General features: G+C 36.0%; 3 protein-coding genes across 5 annotated transcripts in view; 1 reads left to right on the top strand and 2 right to left on the bottom strand.

Annotated features, from left to right (window-relative positions):
- Window positions 1-908: 908 nt before the first annotated feature.
- On the top strand, window positions 909-3,317 carry tk2 (thymidine kinase 2). 2 transcript variants are annotated; one of them, XM_073859195.1, is made up of 10 exons: window positions 909-1,197; window positions 1,429-1,466; window positions 1,543-1,617; window positions 1,741-1,795; window positions 1,919-2,007; window positions 2,117-2,190; window positions 2,272-2,360; window positions 2,465-2,544; window positions 2,622-2,702; window positions 2,844-3,317. In XM_073859195.1, exons 1-10 carry the CDS (start codon window positions 1,044-1,046, stop codon window positions 2,928-2,930), a joined length of 822 nt encoding a protein of 273 aa, XP_073715296.1. In that variant the 5' UTR covers window positions 909-1,043; the 3' UTR covers window positions 2,931-3,317. The 2 variants fall into 2 exon arrangements, with proteins under 2 accessions (XP_073715296.1, XP_073715297.1); XM_073859196.1 differs by having other exon boundaries at window positions 1,919-2,011; window positions 2,121-2,190.
- On the bottom strand, window positions 3,167-7,992 carry LOC129446685 (uncharacterized). The gene is made up of 2 exons (XM_055207903.2): window positions 7,265-7,992; window positions 3,167-5,115 (listed from the first exon to the last, which is right to left on the bottom strand). The coding sequence occupies exons 1-2, from the start codon at window positions 7,595-7,597 to the stop codon at window positions 3,874-3,876; spliced, it is 1,575 nt and encodes a 524-aa protein (XP_055063878.2). The 5' UTR covers window positions 7,598-7,992; the 3' UTR covers window positions 3,167-3,873.
- A 4,530-nt stretch (window positions 7,993-12,522) lies between these two features.
- The window catches only part of bean1 (brain expressed, associated with NEDD4, 1), a 60,568-nt gene continuing 55,796 nt past the window's right edge, over window positions 12,523-17,294 (bottom strand). For both annotated transcript variants that reach the window (XM_055207882.2, XM_055207891.2), the window contains one exon: window positions 12,523-13,507. In XM_055207882.2, coding sequence (XP_055063857.2) covers window positions 13,138-13,507 — 370 coding nt within the window. In that variant the 3' untranslated portion in view covers window positions 12,523-13,137. The remainder of the gene's footprint in view (window positions 13,508-17,294) is intronic.

Raw genomic sequence — 17,294 nt, 5'->3', positions numbered from 1 at the left:
AAACAGCATGTTTCTGGCATTAAAACATGTAAATTTGTAAAGACTAAAAGAAGATTACGCTTAAATACATTTCTAATCAATTACAGTTCTGTAACATTATAATGGCATAGTATTAAAGGGACAGTTCGCTTTAAAATGAAAATTCTGTCATCATTTACTCATCCTCATGTTGTTCTAAACCTATATGAATTTCCTTTTTCTGATAAACACAAAAGATATATTGAGAAAAAGATATTTTGAGAAATGATGGTAAACACACAGCAGTAAGTGACCATAGACTTCCATAGTAGGAAAAAAATTATTTGGAAGTATTGTGATAAATGATGAAGAAAATATTTTGATAAATGATGGTAAGCACACAGTTGACAGTACCCATTAAATTCCATCATGTTTTTTTATTCATTCTGTGGGGGTCTGTGGTCACTTGCTGCTGTGTGTTTATAATATATATCCATTTCACCCAAAATGTCACTTAACGCCCACTTGGTTTCTCGAAATAGCATATTGACTTTCGCAAGCAAAAACTAGAAGTAGAGGTTAGGTTATAGTAAGCTCACAGTAGTATAGTTAGTAATTGATAATTGATATATAGTTTTAGATCTATTCTTTATATATATATGGGTTTTCAAACTGGGGCCCCCGATATGGTTCTAAGGGGTCCCCAGTAAAATTCTACAGAAAAAGGCAAAGCAAAAACTAAAAGTCTATTGTGTAGCCAATTATTTAAGTTAAAAAAAAATCCTAAAAAGAAATTTAAGCTCTTCATAATATCATACCACCATTATTTTACAGTTTCAATACTTCTTGATCTACACACAACCGACATATATACAACATTTTATGATATTATATTTATGATCTTATATTAATTATGTGTACACTTTTATTTTGCTGTTAAGACTTTTATTTTGACATGCTATTGCTGTTGCAAACGTCATACGTCAATCTGGTAAACACGGTAGTTGTCGCTTTTGGGCAACATGAGTTTATTTAAAACGTTTGTAGTTGTACATGTACCTAATTGACACAGATGAACAGGCGAGATGATTGTTAACCTCTTAAAAGAAATTCGACGTGTATTTTTACCTTTGTATTCAAATAAACATCTGAGATCAAATGTGTTAGCTTGTCAAACGCCTACACCGAAGACGCATTTAATCAGACATGCGCGGAGCAGCAACGCATCTCCCAGCATCAGTAAGTGCTGCACGATCCTTGCAAAGCCGCTTCCGGTTTACGTATTATAACGTAAAATAATATATAATTTATTATTTCTCCCTCAGTGTATGTTTTTGATCATATGCTACATGTGTTTTGCATTAGCAGTATTGAGATGAGCTTAAGCTTGTTGCATTTTACGTTATCCCCGCTGCTTTTATTGCTGCAATAGAGTCTCGTTGTAATTCATTATGCTGTCTTCATCTCAAGGTAAACTGGTCAGAAATGGCGAGGGGAAGAAACCCGTGGTAAGTAGTAGACATTATTTATTTATACTGATACAAGAAGCATGTTTATATTATAATTGTTAAATTGCATTCATAGATTTGGTTGGAGGGAAATATTGCAAGTGGAAAGACAACATGTCTGGAGTACTTCAGCAAAACCAGTGACATTGAGGTAATAAGGTCAACTTTTAGTCAATGAAATTATGTATGATAATCTATTACCTAAAATGCATAAATTTCCCATTAGTATTATTTTATTATTTAGGATACACCTAAAATGTTTCTTGTCTTTTAGGCGTTGACAGAACCTGTGTCTCAATGGAGGAACGTGCATGGATGCAATCCACTGGTATGCTGTGATTTCCAAGAGTGCATTACTATGGACTCATTTCCATCTAACTGTTATTTAGAAGTGAAATGTATGTTTTATTATTGTGGAAAAGTGGCTTGAACACAATATTCTTTTCCACTGGGTTTAATGTACCAAGACCCAAGCAGATGGGGGCTCACTTTTCAGACATATGTCCAACTGACCATGCTGGATCGACATGTCTCACCAATGGCATGTACAAATTACAGTTGCTGTGCTTCTCAACGCTGTAGGCATGGTCTTCTTATTGTTGTTTTGTATTACCTGCTATGTCTTATTCTGTAATCTCTCATACTCACAGTCAGCACCAATCAGAATGTTGGAAAGGTCGATCTACAGTGCAAAGTACATTTTTGTGGAAAATCTTTATAAAAGGTATTTTTAGGCTTTATCTGCCACTATTGGAGCAAAACAGAGACAAACATTGAGTGAAAATGTGTTATGTTTGGGTAACAGTGGAAAGATGCCAGAGGTGGACTTTGCTGTTTTAAGTGAATGGTTTGATTGGATCATAAAGAACATAGATATACCTGTGGACCTTATAGGTATGGTAAATATATCTATATTGCTTGAGGATTTATTTGAAACTTTATTTAAAAAACTGTTTTGTGCTGTGATTATTGTGTTTCATATATTTTTTTTGTAATAGTTTACCTGCAGACATCTCCACAGACCTGCTACGAGAGGCTAAAGCAGAGGTGCAGAGAGGAGGAGAAGGTTATTCCAATTGTAAGCATAAAAGGATGTAAAAAATAACCATTGTTATATGTTTTTTAGAATTTATATTGTTAATTATCACCCTTTAGGAATACTTAGAATCAATTCATAACTTGTATGAAGACTGGCTGATTCACCAGGAGTCCTTTAAAGTCCCTGCTCCAGTTCTTGTGAGTCTTGCCTAATAGTCATTGGCTAAAATCCCTGCACATCACTTAAATTATACAACATTTTACAAATTTCAGTACAATGATCTTTAGTCCACAAGCTAATGCACTAACTCCAGTTTACATGTTTGAATTGGTTTGCAGGTAATTCCAGCAGATCATGATCTCAAGAAGATGCTGCATAAGTTTGAGGAGAACAGAGAGAAGATATTAATGGCACATTGCTCCTGACCAAGTCACTAAGTCACCTTAGTGGAACAACGATGGATATTTAAATCTAAAAAGACTACTTTACCCCACCTAAACATTCCTTTTACCTTGACAGTTCATTTACACAGTATTGCATTTGTACATTTGTCGATATGAGCTAGTTGTCTTATTAAAATATAGATTTTTAAAGTTGTTCTGTACTGTACACATGTATTCATACATGGACCTTGTAAACATGGTTTAAACAAAAGGAGACCTTTTGTAAGATGCTTTTATTTTGCTTTCATTCCGAAAGTATCTACAGATAATACAAACATAGTGAGCACTTATTAGTTACTGGAGATGTTACTGACCGTTGTAATTTAAATGAATATTTTATGTTTTAATAAAGTATAAAACGTTTTTAAATGTTGTTGTTTTATCAAACACTAGTTTTGAATAATTCGACTAAATTAGTTGAACTATATAGATTTCTTTACAATAACAGGGAGTATTTAACAGATGTACCAGAATACCATATGCACTTGATATGACAGACAAAAATATGTTCCATTAAGACAAGTGGGTGCACATTTAAACAATCTTAACGTTTAGTAAGGCACAGTACCACCAAGTAAGTCAATCTCTAAAAATAATATCGACCCAAAACCTCTTAAGCAGTACAATTATTATTATTATAGCAGCAAGTAACCTTTCTTCACTTGAGAAATTATAATAGAATTTAAGCAGACATTCTTATTATCATCTTCATAAATTACGATTTAACATTTAAGGCTCAGCATGAATCAGTGCTTCATTCAAAGAAAAGTTGCCATCATTGAGAACAACACACACACAAAAAAACATTTCCGATGACAGTACTAGCATACACTGACATTTTTTAAAGGGTCAGTGCATTTCCAAATAGTTGCACACAAAAATTTCTGGCGTTGAGAAGAAAACCTGGAATACTGTGTGTGTCTCTCTACACAATCACATATGTTTGGACTAGCTCATCCTCTGGTTGCTGTGATGTGGGACTTCTGCGGAGTTGAGAACTTGAAGCTTCATTTTCAGTATGCTTATGGTCAGTTGGTGGTCCCAATGGTGGGCTACATCTACTCCGAGAACTGGGGATATAGATGGACTGAGGAGGCTCTTTGATGGTATTGACCAGTCCGGGAATGGTATCAGGTCCTGCACAACTCCCACAACCTGTAATGTTGCAGACAGGCTCTTTAGATGGACTGCACAAGATGGGCAAGCTTATGCCATCCTGGCATTTTGTTGGTGGGGCTACAATGAGGTCATTATTTCCACTGCATAGCTGGGTCTGTGTGGTCTCCTCGATGGGGTATTTAAGAGGCTCATCTGCACTAAGTTCTTTCATGTGCAATTTACCTATTTGCTCAGCCAGGCAGTTTTCTCGTGGCCCCTTACAGCCACATCCTTCCAACACTGTTTCGACTCGAAGCACCAGTTGGTTTTCATCTGAGGGTTGAGATTCAACTGAATTTGGGATATGTAATTTTCTGTTGCTTTGGGTTGTCTCAGTGAGTGTGGTTATAGACTGGGGGCCACTCATGTCAACATTGACCTCAGCGAATCGGGCTGCATTGTGCCCCTTGCACCCAGCCCGCTCGTTGGCCTTAAGAGGCTGCTTAGCTTTTTGAGACTTTCCAAAAATGGGCTTTTGTCGGAAAGCCAGGTCTGGATAATTCTCCTGCATTTCCAGGATAGACTTGTCATCACACATAAATGAGCTGGACGGTTTTTCTACACCAGAGATTGAAACATCTTGAGATGTGTTGACGTGTTCTTGATCATAAGGATGCTTCATTTTATGTGACTCCTGTTTCTGCTGTTCCTCTGGATTTACTAATGACCCACCTTCAACATGCTCATCCTCCTGAAAAACATCCTCGTTTAGATCAACAGGATGCTCCGAGACTTCCTCTCCCGTGCCACAGTTTAGGGGAGCAGCTCTCTTTTGGATGATCTCCAAACATTCTGCTTGTGATTTCTGGTTCATGAGTTCAAGGAGGTACTCGCATTCTAACCTGGCAAGGAAAAGGTCAAATCCCATGTTTTTGGCCTTTTCAGTGTCAACGCTGTCAGCCAGTCTATACTCAGTGTCTGTCTCAATGGAGTAACCAATACTCTGAAGAATATTCTTGGCAAAAGGCAATATTGGCTTAATGTAATAGACAAAGTGTCCAGTAAATGTCTAAAAGAAAAAAAAAAACATTAACATCAACTATATAAGAATGCATAATATTTAAGGACATAGTTACCACATAAGTGGCACAAGTCTGCTAATATGCAGGACAACACTATATAAATACCTGTCATGTTTCTCATGCTCTGTAAAAGATGCAATCCATAAGCCTCTATGTTGCCAGTATGTCACTTTTTAAAGCATATTAGCGGTGAGCGGGGCAAAAACTAGCGCAGGGTTAGTTGTAACGGACCATTTAAATTGTTGCACAGGGTTGAGCAATTTGTTTTTTACGTATTGTTTTCACGCTGCCAAAAGACGGTCTACCGCAATAATGGGAAAGTATAATGTTTTTCCATAGAGTTATTGATGAAAGAGTGTTTTGGTGGCATGTAAGTAAATTTCATCCTATGTTTTTTTATGGTTTCTGAGTTGGGTGTGTAAGATACCAAAACCAATGTTATGTCATCTTAATCAGTGTCTTGTTGACTAAAACATAGCATCATTTTGAAATATGTCTGCAGGTCTAGCAACTTTTTTGGTAGGCATGAAAATATTTTGACCAGGTGGGGTTAATTGTAACGCTGTGTTACAACTAACCCCTCAGCACTTATGATATGAAAACAGCCAACGGTAGCGTAATTCTTGCGTGTTTTAAATAGGCTACACATTAATGATTGCTAACTGCGTGCCAACAAAATAAATGTGCCTGTCTTATCAAAAATCGTCTGTCAAATGTATTTTTGTTCATATCTTTAATATTAATTGAATAAGGTAATGTCAAAGATTAAAATCATAATGGCTACAATCTGACTTTGATTTTTATTATCTCAGAATTTGATTTTGAGACTTCAGTAAGGTTTTTACAGACTGGGTCACATAATTTTTTTTGTCATAATTGTGCTGCCTTTTCTCACATATTTAGACATTTGTATCCATTTATAATTGAACTATTGTTAGAGGGATGAAAAGTGTAAATACCTATTATAAACAGATATATAAACAATATCCACTTCAAATATATAGAACAAATAGTATTGAAATATTCGCCTGCAAACTTAATTTTTGTAGTGTTACAACTAACCCCCTGCCTGTTACAATCAACCCCACCTATGGGGTAAGTTGTAACGTTTGCACTCCTTTTTACGTTTGGTGTAATTGTCCAAGAATGGTAAGTAATAGAAACAAACTTCAAATGTTCATTTGTAGCAGAGATGTGTGTGTCGCTTGTGTAAAAATATAATTAAACAAACTCAAATATTTTTTGAATGATTGAGCCAAAACCCAAAAGTGTTAAGTTGTGCCCCGCTCTCCCCTACTTTGCATATTGTTCTTTAAAGTGAAATGATGCAGTCAAACTGATAACAATCATACCTGGCAGCTCAACTTATAAATCATAATTATAAACCTACCTACCTACTCTTATTGTGAATTGGGGTAGCTTAATAGTTTTGAACATTCACTTTTAAATACTTGCTCAACAACAACTTGTTCAAGCAATACTTGCTTTTTAGCAAAAATTGCAGCTCTACAACATTAAGCCCTACAGAAATCTGATATATTGCCTGATTTGAAGTTTGTGTGTTTTAAATATATTTTTCAATATATCAGATTTATGTGTTATACTTCCTAAAGCTGCAATATGTAACCTTTTATGTTAAAATGAAGAAAAAGTTGTTATTGAGAACACAAAATGTACATAAAAGGCAGTATTCACAGTGGTAAGCTTATAATAATGGATAATTTGAAAGCTAAACTTTTTTTAGCTTGTGTTTTAAACTGTTGGGTTTGAATTTCAGTTTCAATTTTCAGAAAATGTCAGTTTGACGTAATTTCTCGCGTCATACTCAGCTTGACATCAACTCAAGTAAGAAACTGCAATTTTATGTTTCAAACAAAGATGGCGACACAGAGGCAAAGTTACTATAATTTTTACTGCAAGAAACTCAAACTGTAGTAACGATATTGAATTATACTATAGTATACTGTAAAATACTAAAGTATGTACTATAGCAAGTTTAAAAAATAAATTTGGCTTCAAATTTAGCTAATAATCAATTCTCAAAAGTTGGAAAAATCTAAAGTAAAAGAGCAGGAAGTCAGACAAACAGCTGTAACGTTACTGAGGACAGCTCTACCACTAACAGCTTTTATTTACCTTTAAAGTTTTAATCTCCTTCTTCCAAGGAAACAAAAACAGGTTGACACAGATGATCTCCAATAACTCAGCAGCCTTGATGAAGTGTTGGATGTGTTTTTGACAGTTTCTGTGCTGAACAAACTCACACAGAGTTTGATAGAGATCCAGCGTGTTAAACCTCCGTCGCGGCTCGCGCTCTGACATCAACATGCTTCTGCCTTCATCTGTCACCTGTCTGTCTGAACACACTTTAACATTGCCATCAAAGCACACTTTGTCGTAGTGCTGTAAATACTTCAACAACGCGTCTTGGCGAGAGACGGGCGTTTGTTCACCGAGGCTGTTGGTCATGTTGATGAGCCAGAAAGTGATCAACTTGATCAAGAGATCTTAAACGAGGAAGCGAAAGTAGACAGTATGCAAATGAGGAGTGATGCTCAACATGTAGGAATTGCTGTCAACGCAAATACGGAAGAGCCTTAAATGTACATTGTTGTCTGATTATAGTTTAACAATTGATAACGAAATAAAACGCCTACATTTCTATAAATGTCCATGACCATTAAGCGACACGGTCCCGGACCACAGGCATCCACGGTGAGATATCGACCCCGTTCATGTCATCCTGCGCGAATACCTGACATCGATTCTGTTAGTATATATCTATACATTTAATACATTACACCTCTTGTATTTGTCCATGTTTTGCTAACAGACAGCCGGTTGATATCTTCATGTCACCTTTGTTTTTTCCTGGACGTAGGAAACATTAGTGACACCTAGTGGACAAAAAAATATTTATTATGATTTAGATTTACGATTACTACCAGCAGATGGCAATGTAATCCCACAATAAACAATATAAATTTGTGTGATGCTAAATGGCTATGTTAATCATATATCAGTAATATATTATAATTTTTTAATAAATCAAGAAATTCACACAATATTCTTAGGGAGAGACTTCTACCATAAATATAAGTACAATGAAGATGGTAAACATTTACTACCATGATAATCATATTACACTGATGTCAATTTATTGTTTGTGCTTATTTTATGTGTATTTTATATATTTTATTTTGATATTGTATTATCTTATTTTTATTTGTTTTATTTTATAAAAAAAAAATATATGAACTGTATGAATGCATTTCTTTAACCTGTTGTGTTCTCATGGTTAAACTGTAAAAGTCAGTTTACAGTCAGTTTGTAATAATAAATGTATTATGTATTGTAAATATTCAATAACAACATAGTGCTTAACAGACAGAATAGCCAAAGTGAACTATGAAGGGATTAACATAAACTATTCTTAAAAGTAAAAAAACAAAAATGTCTAAGTAACCTCACTTATTTATACCAGATCGGTAAATAATACATAGTTTTTTATATGTAATATAACAATTATCACAAGTTGTGTGAGCTGTAAGGAATTGTAATGTGTTCCAGTTCTGGATGAAATCAGGATTCATCTGTATGATTTATTAGTAGATGAGCTCAGGGTAAGAGGCTAATTAAGGGTGGAGCTATGGCACAGTCCATCTGTTCAGGATGCTTTCTGTGAGCTCACTTTGCAAACAGATAGGAGAAAGATGGATATCTATAAACTTTTGTCATGAATTATGAATGACAGGAGTGAATCAGTAAAGTGGTTCAAGAAGAAGTAATCTGTCCATCTGGAAGTCTTCATTATACAATCCACATACAGTATGTAATAAACATTGAAACCTTCCAACTAAACTGTGCACAACATTATCTTACATTTATTTCTAAACACTATAACATTTTGAAAACGCTGCAGTACATGACAAATCTAAACCCAATGCATTCAGAGATAGAATTTTTATAGCCTTGTGTTTTATTTCTTTCAGATATAGACTAATACAAAACCTACATTAACATCTGCAGCTTTATGAAACGGCATAATTACTTTGAAAAGCTGAGCACAACATTGTGACAAAGAAATAACACAACTGAGATGTAGATTTATTACATGTAAGTCAGGCTTTATAATGGGGCTTAATGCAAAGGTGCTAAACCAAATAACCAATTTCTATAGAGCATGACTTAAATAAAATTGTGCATAATTTGGTCTAATGAAATTGTGAAGCACAGAAGCTAGTTTAGAAAGATTTTCCATTACAGTTCCATTACCCCTAAAAAGTTACATTTTATTATGATGCACATAAAATTGCTACAGTCTTGTGCTAACAAATATGATGTACCAGATGATTTAAAATTATGGGTATACAGACACAATATAAGCAAACAGCGAAGTGACAACAGCTAATACACCTCTAGTTTTGTTATAGCATAGAAATTTTGGACCACCAGCTTTGTCTAAGGCATTGACTGATACAACTCCTGCCTTTATAGAGATATATGAACAGGTGGAGATGCTAGACATTTACAAAAATAACATATAAGCTACTTCATAGGTTCCATTATTGAATTAATGCTATGGAGCTGAGTGCAATGTTGACATCTATTTGAACTACAATATAAAAAGTAGTACTGTAGGGGGACATTGAATATAAATTTCAGTTTTGAGATGTTGTTCACTATACTTGTGCATCAAAGTCATCTCTTTTAGCCCCATTTTTTCTAAGCACATAATTTTGCGTGGTGAAGTATTGAGAGTTGTGCCACGCAGTGTTATTTCTGGGACACTTTATATGTTTTAAAATGTATAAACCTATATATATTAGTTTTATATGTGATATAAAAAGATAAAGACAAACCCAATCACAGTACTAAAAGAGAAAAGGAAAAAAAACTAATGGAAAGAAAATTCATTTGATCAGTGTTATGCAATCTAACAGTCCTGGCACATTAATAGGCACATTGTATATCAGAAACATGCATGTGCAAGGAAGCCTTTGTGTTACAATGAATGTGTTACTATGAATTTGTGGATTTATGACAAAAACTTGCAAACACTTTAAAAACAAAGATGAAACACAAATGTTTTGAAATAATGTTGTGTGTCTAACCAAAGTTTTTTATTGACATCACTGCTACAGTAACTCTTCCATGGAGTTACTCAACAGGCTCATTTCTTGTATTATGTACACAATTTTGATGCAGTTTTGGAGAATAATGTAAAATTATTGTTTATATCCTTTGGCAAAATTACAACTATATAGCCCTTTCTAACTATTGTTTTAAGTATGGTCATATACATGGATATCAGACTTATCACATACATTCTCCTAATAATTATCTGAGAATCAACTTTGCCAGGAGATTTCAAGGAAGCAATAAAGAAAAAAGAAATCACAGTGATCTGTGTACTATAATGTAAAGAAAAATGTATGAATTAGCATTCAGATTTTATGATGACATTCAAATTGCATGTAGTTTCTCATTTATGTAGGTTATTTTATGAAATTTACAAAATATTATTTAAAAAAGTTTTTGAATACAAAAAGTAAATAGTTAAAACAAACTATAACTGAAAACAGAAATAAAGGTAATAACAATTTAAAAGAAATGTCCTCATGGATGCACACACACGCTTTAATACTAAAAACAAATGTGTCATACTATACTTAAATAGATTTTAACCATTACAAACAGAGTATATTTGTTAAGCTGATGGGAACTGATTTAATGCATTTGAGAGCAAGTCTTAGTGCATGTTTATGGATAACCAAGAGTGTAATGTTTTTATTTATATTTGTAGCAAAAACCAAAAATTACGGAAGCCGAGAGAGGACATGCACCACTACTATTTTTGATTGCCTGTTCTCTCGTGATCACGACTTAATTTCTCTTTATCTCGAGATAACAAACGTTGTTCTCTCGTGATGTGATTAAAGGTTACGTGTACCCGATAGAACGTGTTGTTTTGTTTGTAAACAGCAAAAGCATATTTTGCTAAATTAGCATGGATGAACAAATGAGATTTTACTTGGATCAGAGATTCGCTCAAGCTAAAAAAAGATTTGTCAATATTTACAATTTCACAGTGGTGAATTTAGGGACCGTCTTTAAGTTACTCAATAATATACACGTTTCTACTTTTAATAGCATTTAAATGGAATGTCTTAAAGTCAACAAACAGTCACAAAACCAACTTGTGGTTGTCAGCTATAATGCACACTTTTTAGATTTTTTATATTTATTTAAATAAACTGTTAAATACTATTGAAGATAGAAACGTGTACAGTATTACTTTAGAGATGGTCCATAAATTCACGAACATGAACATCCAACTTTATTTATTTATTAAAGGACAAGTTCGGTATTTTGCACCCAAAGGCCCGTCCTCAGACTGTTTATGATGAAACAGAACGGTTCCGACTGAAATTCGGACACACGATGCTGGCCCGAGAATTCTAGGCTTCCGTTGTATCACCTCCCACCTCCACAATGGCTACATAGGTGCACCGGAACAATCCTTCCCAAAATGCACGAAACCCTCGCCCACAAAGACGTAAAACTCACCGAGCGGTCAGGGGTGCTCCCTGATATGCTTTCCAACAGGTGTTTTAGCATTCGTTGTATACTAGTGGACCTATTTTTCCAAACACCTCACACCCGTACAATCTTCCGCTGAGAGCTTAAATAAATAGACACTCCAGCCCAGTTGGTGGCGATAATCCGCCTTTGCCAACTGCAAGAATACGAACAACGTTACCGGCCGCGGAGTAATACCGTACCTCACAGCACATCTAATACAAGTCAATGGAGTTTCGACAAAAACTACGATAAAACCTGTTGGAAAGCATCTTTTGCAGCAATTTTTGTGTAAGTATATCAGTGAACACCCCCGACCACCCGGCGAGCTTCACGTCCCCGCAAAGGAAAGTTCAATGCATTCTAGGAAGGACCGCTCCAGCGCACCCATGCAGCCACTGCAGGGGTGGGGGGCGACACAACAAACACCCGAAAACTCCCGGGCCAGCATCATATGTCCAAACCTCAGTCAAAACTATTCTGTTTCATCATAAACAATCCGAAAACAGGGCTCCAAGTGCAAAATACCGAACTTGTCCTTTAAGTCTATCGGCTACACTACACGTGTGGTAACGGCGAAGACCCCAACTCATATGCATTAGCAGTCCACTTCAAAATACACTAAATATGTACAGGAAATTACATTATGACATTTGGATTATCATGTCAGGATAACGAGAAAACAACTTTTGTTATCTCGAGATCACGAGATATCAAGTTGCGATCACGAGAAAACAAGCAAGCAAAAACAACAATAGTGCATGTCCTCTCTCTGCCTCCGTAAAAAATACAATGCATGAGATGAAATCATATATTTTATACCAAAAATCATTGTAAAGATGTCAAAATATCTTCTATGGAGATATTTTGCAAATCTCCTATTGTAAACATTTCAAAACTTTATATTTTTTAGTGATGCATTTGCTAATGACTTCATTTGGACAACTTTAAATGTGATTTTCCTTATTATTTTGATTTTTTGCACCTTCAGATTTTCCAATAATTGTATTTTGGCCAAATTTTGTCACATCCATACATCAATGGAAAGTTTATTTAGTCAGCTTTCAGATTATGTATAACCCCCCGCCCTCCCCAAAAAAGACTGGTTTTGTGGTCCAGGGGCACAAATATCTTAATGACACAGAAAAATATAGACAAGACGATACACACAAATGCAAAGTTGTAGATAGCCCTGTGCTGTCATGGTGGCTCCCTTTTTGATGTATGAAACAGATAATGCAGTGTCTAAAAGCTGTGTCTGATTACGTAAGAGGTAATTGTGGGATTCTGCAGGTGTCTATTTCAGCTCCGAGTTCACAGCTTTTCTATTGAGTCTTCTTTGATGCAGGAGACTCCAGGCAAGCAAAGGAGCCCTCTAAAAGCTGGTTTGGTACAGGTGATACATGAGTGTGCCGGAGGGGCAGGGATTACAGGATCCTATTGGGAACGGCGTCCTGGTGACTGCTGCCCTCTCTTGTGTGTTTGAGCAGATCTAGGGGCATCAGGGGGAGGGGCTGGTTTTGTTCACTCACTATTGCCTCATACGGGGGAGCCTCCTCTAAAGGTGAGGCTGACAGAGAGATGGAGGGGACTGGCTGGTGCCTTAAGTCTTGTAGTCTGGTTGGATAATGGGAAGAGCTGCTTGTTGATACCCAGGAAGCACCAGCAGGCAGATCTTCCATCTCTCTATAGTTGTTTGAGGTCAGCTCCCCCCGGCACGGGTCTGTGAGGGAGTAGGGAGGTGGATCATCTCTAGGAACATACAGCTGGGTCCCTGGTCCGACACATTCATCATAGCTGAAAGGAAAAACAAGTATTAATGCACTGTATGCTAACATATAACCAGAGTATAAGATCACAGTGAAAATCCAAATCCAATTTAAACCTGAAAATAAATAATAAATTAGAATGATAAATTATATTTGTATATATATGTGCAAAGATGCACACCAAATGTATACATTGTGATCCACACATCTAGGAAAAGGAAACAAATTCCGAAGCTTGTATTTAAAGTATGCACTAATCCTTTAGGCTCTTTGTACTATATGTCTACCCCACCAAACACCAAACTTCATTTATGTGATGCTCCGCAACTAAGCAAACAAAGCTCTGGCAAAGCACATCAAATGCCTGAAATGATGTGTCTATCTCAGAGAAACGCATTCATAAAAGAGACAAAGAGTGAAAGTGGACTTCTTGCCTGTGTGACTGAGTTGTGCATGTACGTGAGGTGAACTATATTAACCCAGGGTCACGGGCATATAGATGCGAATAGACAGTCGCATCTGACATCGGTGTGCGCAGGGGTGTTAGAAAGGGTAAGAGACAACAGCAGCAGGGTAATTGGATCTGTGGTATGCTTAACCACATCAGACCCCGAGTGAAAGCGGAAACTGGATGCTAGAATTGGTTTAAACTGTCACCCCCAGGGTAACGTGTGAGGGATGAACAGGGGCTTTGTGCTGGACACAGAGATCTCTGCCATGGACACATCTTTTGTCTGCTAGCATGGCACACAGATGCTCAAAACACCTTGTAATTTACTAAAACTGTATTTGTTCAGACTGATCTAACGGGAATTTGTAATTATTTTACAAGGTGACGAATTTAATGTGTACAACGTGAACCATACAGAAATGTACACTTATTGGAGAAAGCAATAATGAAGCCCCACCTCTAAACCCAACGTCACCGAGGCTAAAGCATATCATAATATACAAATGAAACCATTTAAAGTCAATTAAACAGAAGTAGCAATTGTCTTATTTTCCCCTTGGAGACGTATATACTGTATGAATCAAATGGCTTCTGAAATAGGGTTTGAAAAAAATAGGGTTTGACTTGAACTAGTACATCGAGAATTGATTGGATTGTTGTAAGTTGGGTCATGCTGCTAATTGCTGCAATCTTTTCTTGGGCAGAGCCCACCTGCCATACCCCGTGACCGGAAGTAAAAAGAGAAAATGTGTGTTCGAGTTCATGCGGTGCTGCGCAGACCGATCGACGAGGTTTGCCGCTTGCAGTCGACGGAGGAGTTGAAGACGGAGCCGTCAAGTCGGACACCTGCTGCTTGCTCTGCAGATGCTGCTCTCGAAACGCTCTTGTGGTACTTTTATAGACGGTTTCAGCAGTAACAACATGGTCATCACGTAACTTCCAGTAAACTCTGGGAAGAATAAATACCAACAAAGTACTTTTAAAGTTTATTTATATAACAAGCAAAATAAACAACCCAAAACATTTGTTACTTTCGATGAGGTATTTGTTTAGGAGTTCAATTTCAGCAAATAGTCAGACCATTAAACAAACAAAAACCGGAAGTAAAGTTTGTACCAGACACTTTTCGCATCCCCGCACGTGCGCCCGATGAAACAGTATTTACAATACGTCACAGTGATGTGCCTTCAGCGCCAGCTCAAGTCGGACAAAATGTCTAACAGGTATGCACTGCTTCAAGTCAGCCTCAGATCGGTCTGCGCAGCGCCGCATGAACTCGAACACACCTATGGTTTGGGTTTTGATGAATTTTTATGTTAATCTGCAATACCGCAATTATCCACTAGATTAACCAATTTATGAAAAAACTGAAGCAAAAATGCCATTTACTAATTTTAAACTCTGTGTATGTTTTGAATCGTTCTGAATCTGATCTCTAACCAAATTCCTTCACAAAAATGCAATTATTTTAGTTTAGTTTTTTTTTTGTGCTAAAAATTTTATTTTGCCCATATTTAAGAGTTTATAAGCAGAGAAAAAAATCTAGGATGAAACTTTTTTCCCCGTTTTGTTTGTTTGTTTATTGTTTGTTTGAAAGCAGAGGGTCTGTTCTTTCATTTGCTATATTTGTTTGTTTATATATTTTTTAGAAGAAAATTTTCCTGAAAGGCATTTTGTGAAACTTTTGTGAAAATCACAAAAAATGCTGGCGGGCAAATTTTCACAAAATGGCTGGTGGTGTTAAAGATGAGTTAAAATGAGTTTATGAGGGCACACGAATTTAAAAAAATAATGAAGTCATGTCATTCTGGCACAATAATCAAAGACTTAGTGATATTACGCACTGCCCGAAAATAGTCCCCTGCTATTGAAAGTAACCAAGGGGACTATTTTTGGGCAGTGCGTAATATCACTACGCCTGCTGCAGCCATGTTACATCAGCAAAGTTCTTGATTATTATGCCAGAATGAGAGTATAGTCCTAGTCATATATTTAAATAGGAAAAATATCAAAACTCTTTGGTTATTTTTTAGCGCGATGCTAATGGTCTAATCAGATTCAATGGATTGTACTAAGCTATGCTAAAAGTGCTAGCGCCAGACGTGGAGTTTAGCTGAATGGATTTCAAAATGGTAAAAATCAATTGTTTAACTCTAGGGGAGCTGGAAAATGAGCATATTTAAAAAGTGCAATGTCCCTTTTATACAAATTATCCACTTTGTAAAGTAGTTACGAATTCCCATAGGATTGTGTTGGTTGGTGGTCTGTGATCTAACTTGCTGTATAGAAAAAGATTCTTCAAAATGTCTCATTTGTAGTCCACATGAAACAATAGCATGTTGGTTTGAAAAGAAAAAGTATCCAAAAGTAAATAATAATTGATTTGTGAACAATTCCTTTAAAAGAATTCAATAAAATTGCTATATTAAAAATTTGTGTTTAAGATAAGGGTTTAAGATAATGAAGAGATCATTCTCTTATGGAGTTTCTTATATAGATCCAGAGATCCACAATCTCTCCTCCTCTGTCTGGCTTCAGTAAGGTGATGAGTGCTAATTAACACACCACCTGCTCAACTGAAAGAACTGATGGTTCCAGGGAAAATGGTGTAGCTGTGACCCATTTAAAAGGAGACTAAGTTAACACCAAAGAAGATTTCACTATTTTACTGGCACATCATGATGGTAATCACACCCTATCAAAGTAACACGAGAACAACCCTTTTTGTGTGAATTTTCAAAAACAGAAATAAAGAGCTTAAAGACCAATCTTCATTTTTGATTTTTCTGTTTGGTTGGTTGGTTAAGGCTAAACCCCCTCACAACTGCAACTATCAGCCCAAAAGAAGATTAAAATATATTTGTTGCTTTCTATGCTCTCTGTGGCATAGTAAACAATAACAATAGTTAAAATGCATTATAGGACAGAATAATTAATTTAGCACATCCCATAATAACATCTCAACACAGGTGGAAACCAAAGGAAAAGACTCTACATTACCCCATATTTCTTTGGCACACTTCCATGAGAATACTCCACTCACATATGGGCGCCACTATGTCTAAGATGTCGCTCATCTAAACTTGGCAGAGCAGAACTCTTTTATGGATAATATAGAAATATAATATAGATGGATAATATAGAAATATTTTTACAGTCTTCTCATTAAGCTGTATCTTTCCACTGCAATACATTATTTCATTGATTTGCAGACAAAAACAAACAAAAACTCCCCCTGCAGTACAGTAAGAGCCCTCTCTAATGTTAATTTCAGTATTACCAGGTCTGCTACCCAACACAAGTCAATTGAGACCTGACAAAATGTTAGCTTAGTTCGGGTCAGATTTTCTAAAATAATCTCTGG

The sequence above is a fragment of the Misgurnus anguillicaudatus genome, chromosome 21 (genome assembly GCF_027580225.2).
Source record: "Misgurnus anguillicaudatus chromosome 21, ASM2758022v2, whole genome shotgun sequence".
NCBI classification, from domain to species: Eukaryota; Metazoa; Chordata; class Actinopteri; order Cypriniformes; family Cobitidae; genus Misgurnus; species Misgurnus anguillicaudatus.
The sequence above is the reverse complement of the archived record's forward strand: the minus strand, read 5'-3'. Positions and strand labels throughout refer to the sequence as shown.

Coding starts and splice junctions, on each gene's coding strand:
- tk2 (XM_073859195.1), top strand. CDS start 1,044: ATGATTGTTAACCTCTTAAAAGAAATTCGACGTGTATTTTTACCTTTG. Junction 1,467..1,542: donor GCGAGGGGAAGAAACCCGTG/GTAAGTAGTAGA, acceptor TTGCATTCATAG/ATTTGGTTGGAGGGAAATAT. Junction 2,008..2,116: donor ATCGACATGTCTCACCAATG/GCATGTACAAAT, acceptor TCATACTCACAG/TCAGCACCAATCAGAATGTT.
- LOC129446685 (XM_055207903.2), bottom strand. CDS start 7,597: ATGACCAACAGCCTCGGTGAACAAACGCCCGTCTCTCGCCAAGACGCG. Junction 5,116..7,264: donor AGGAGATTAAAACTTTAAAG/GTAAATAAAAGC, acceptor TTTTTCTTTTAG/ACATTTACTGGACACTTTGT.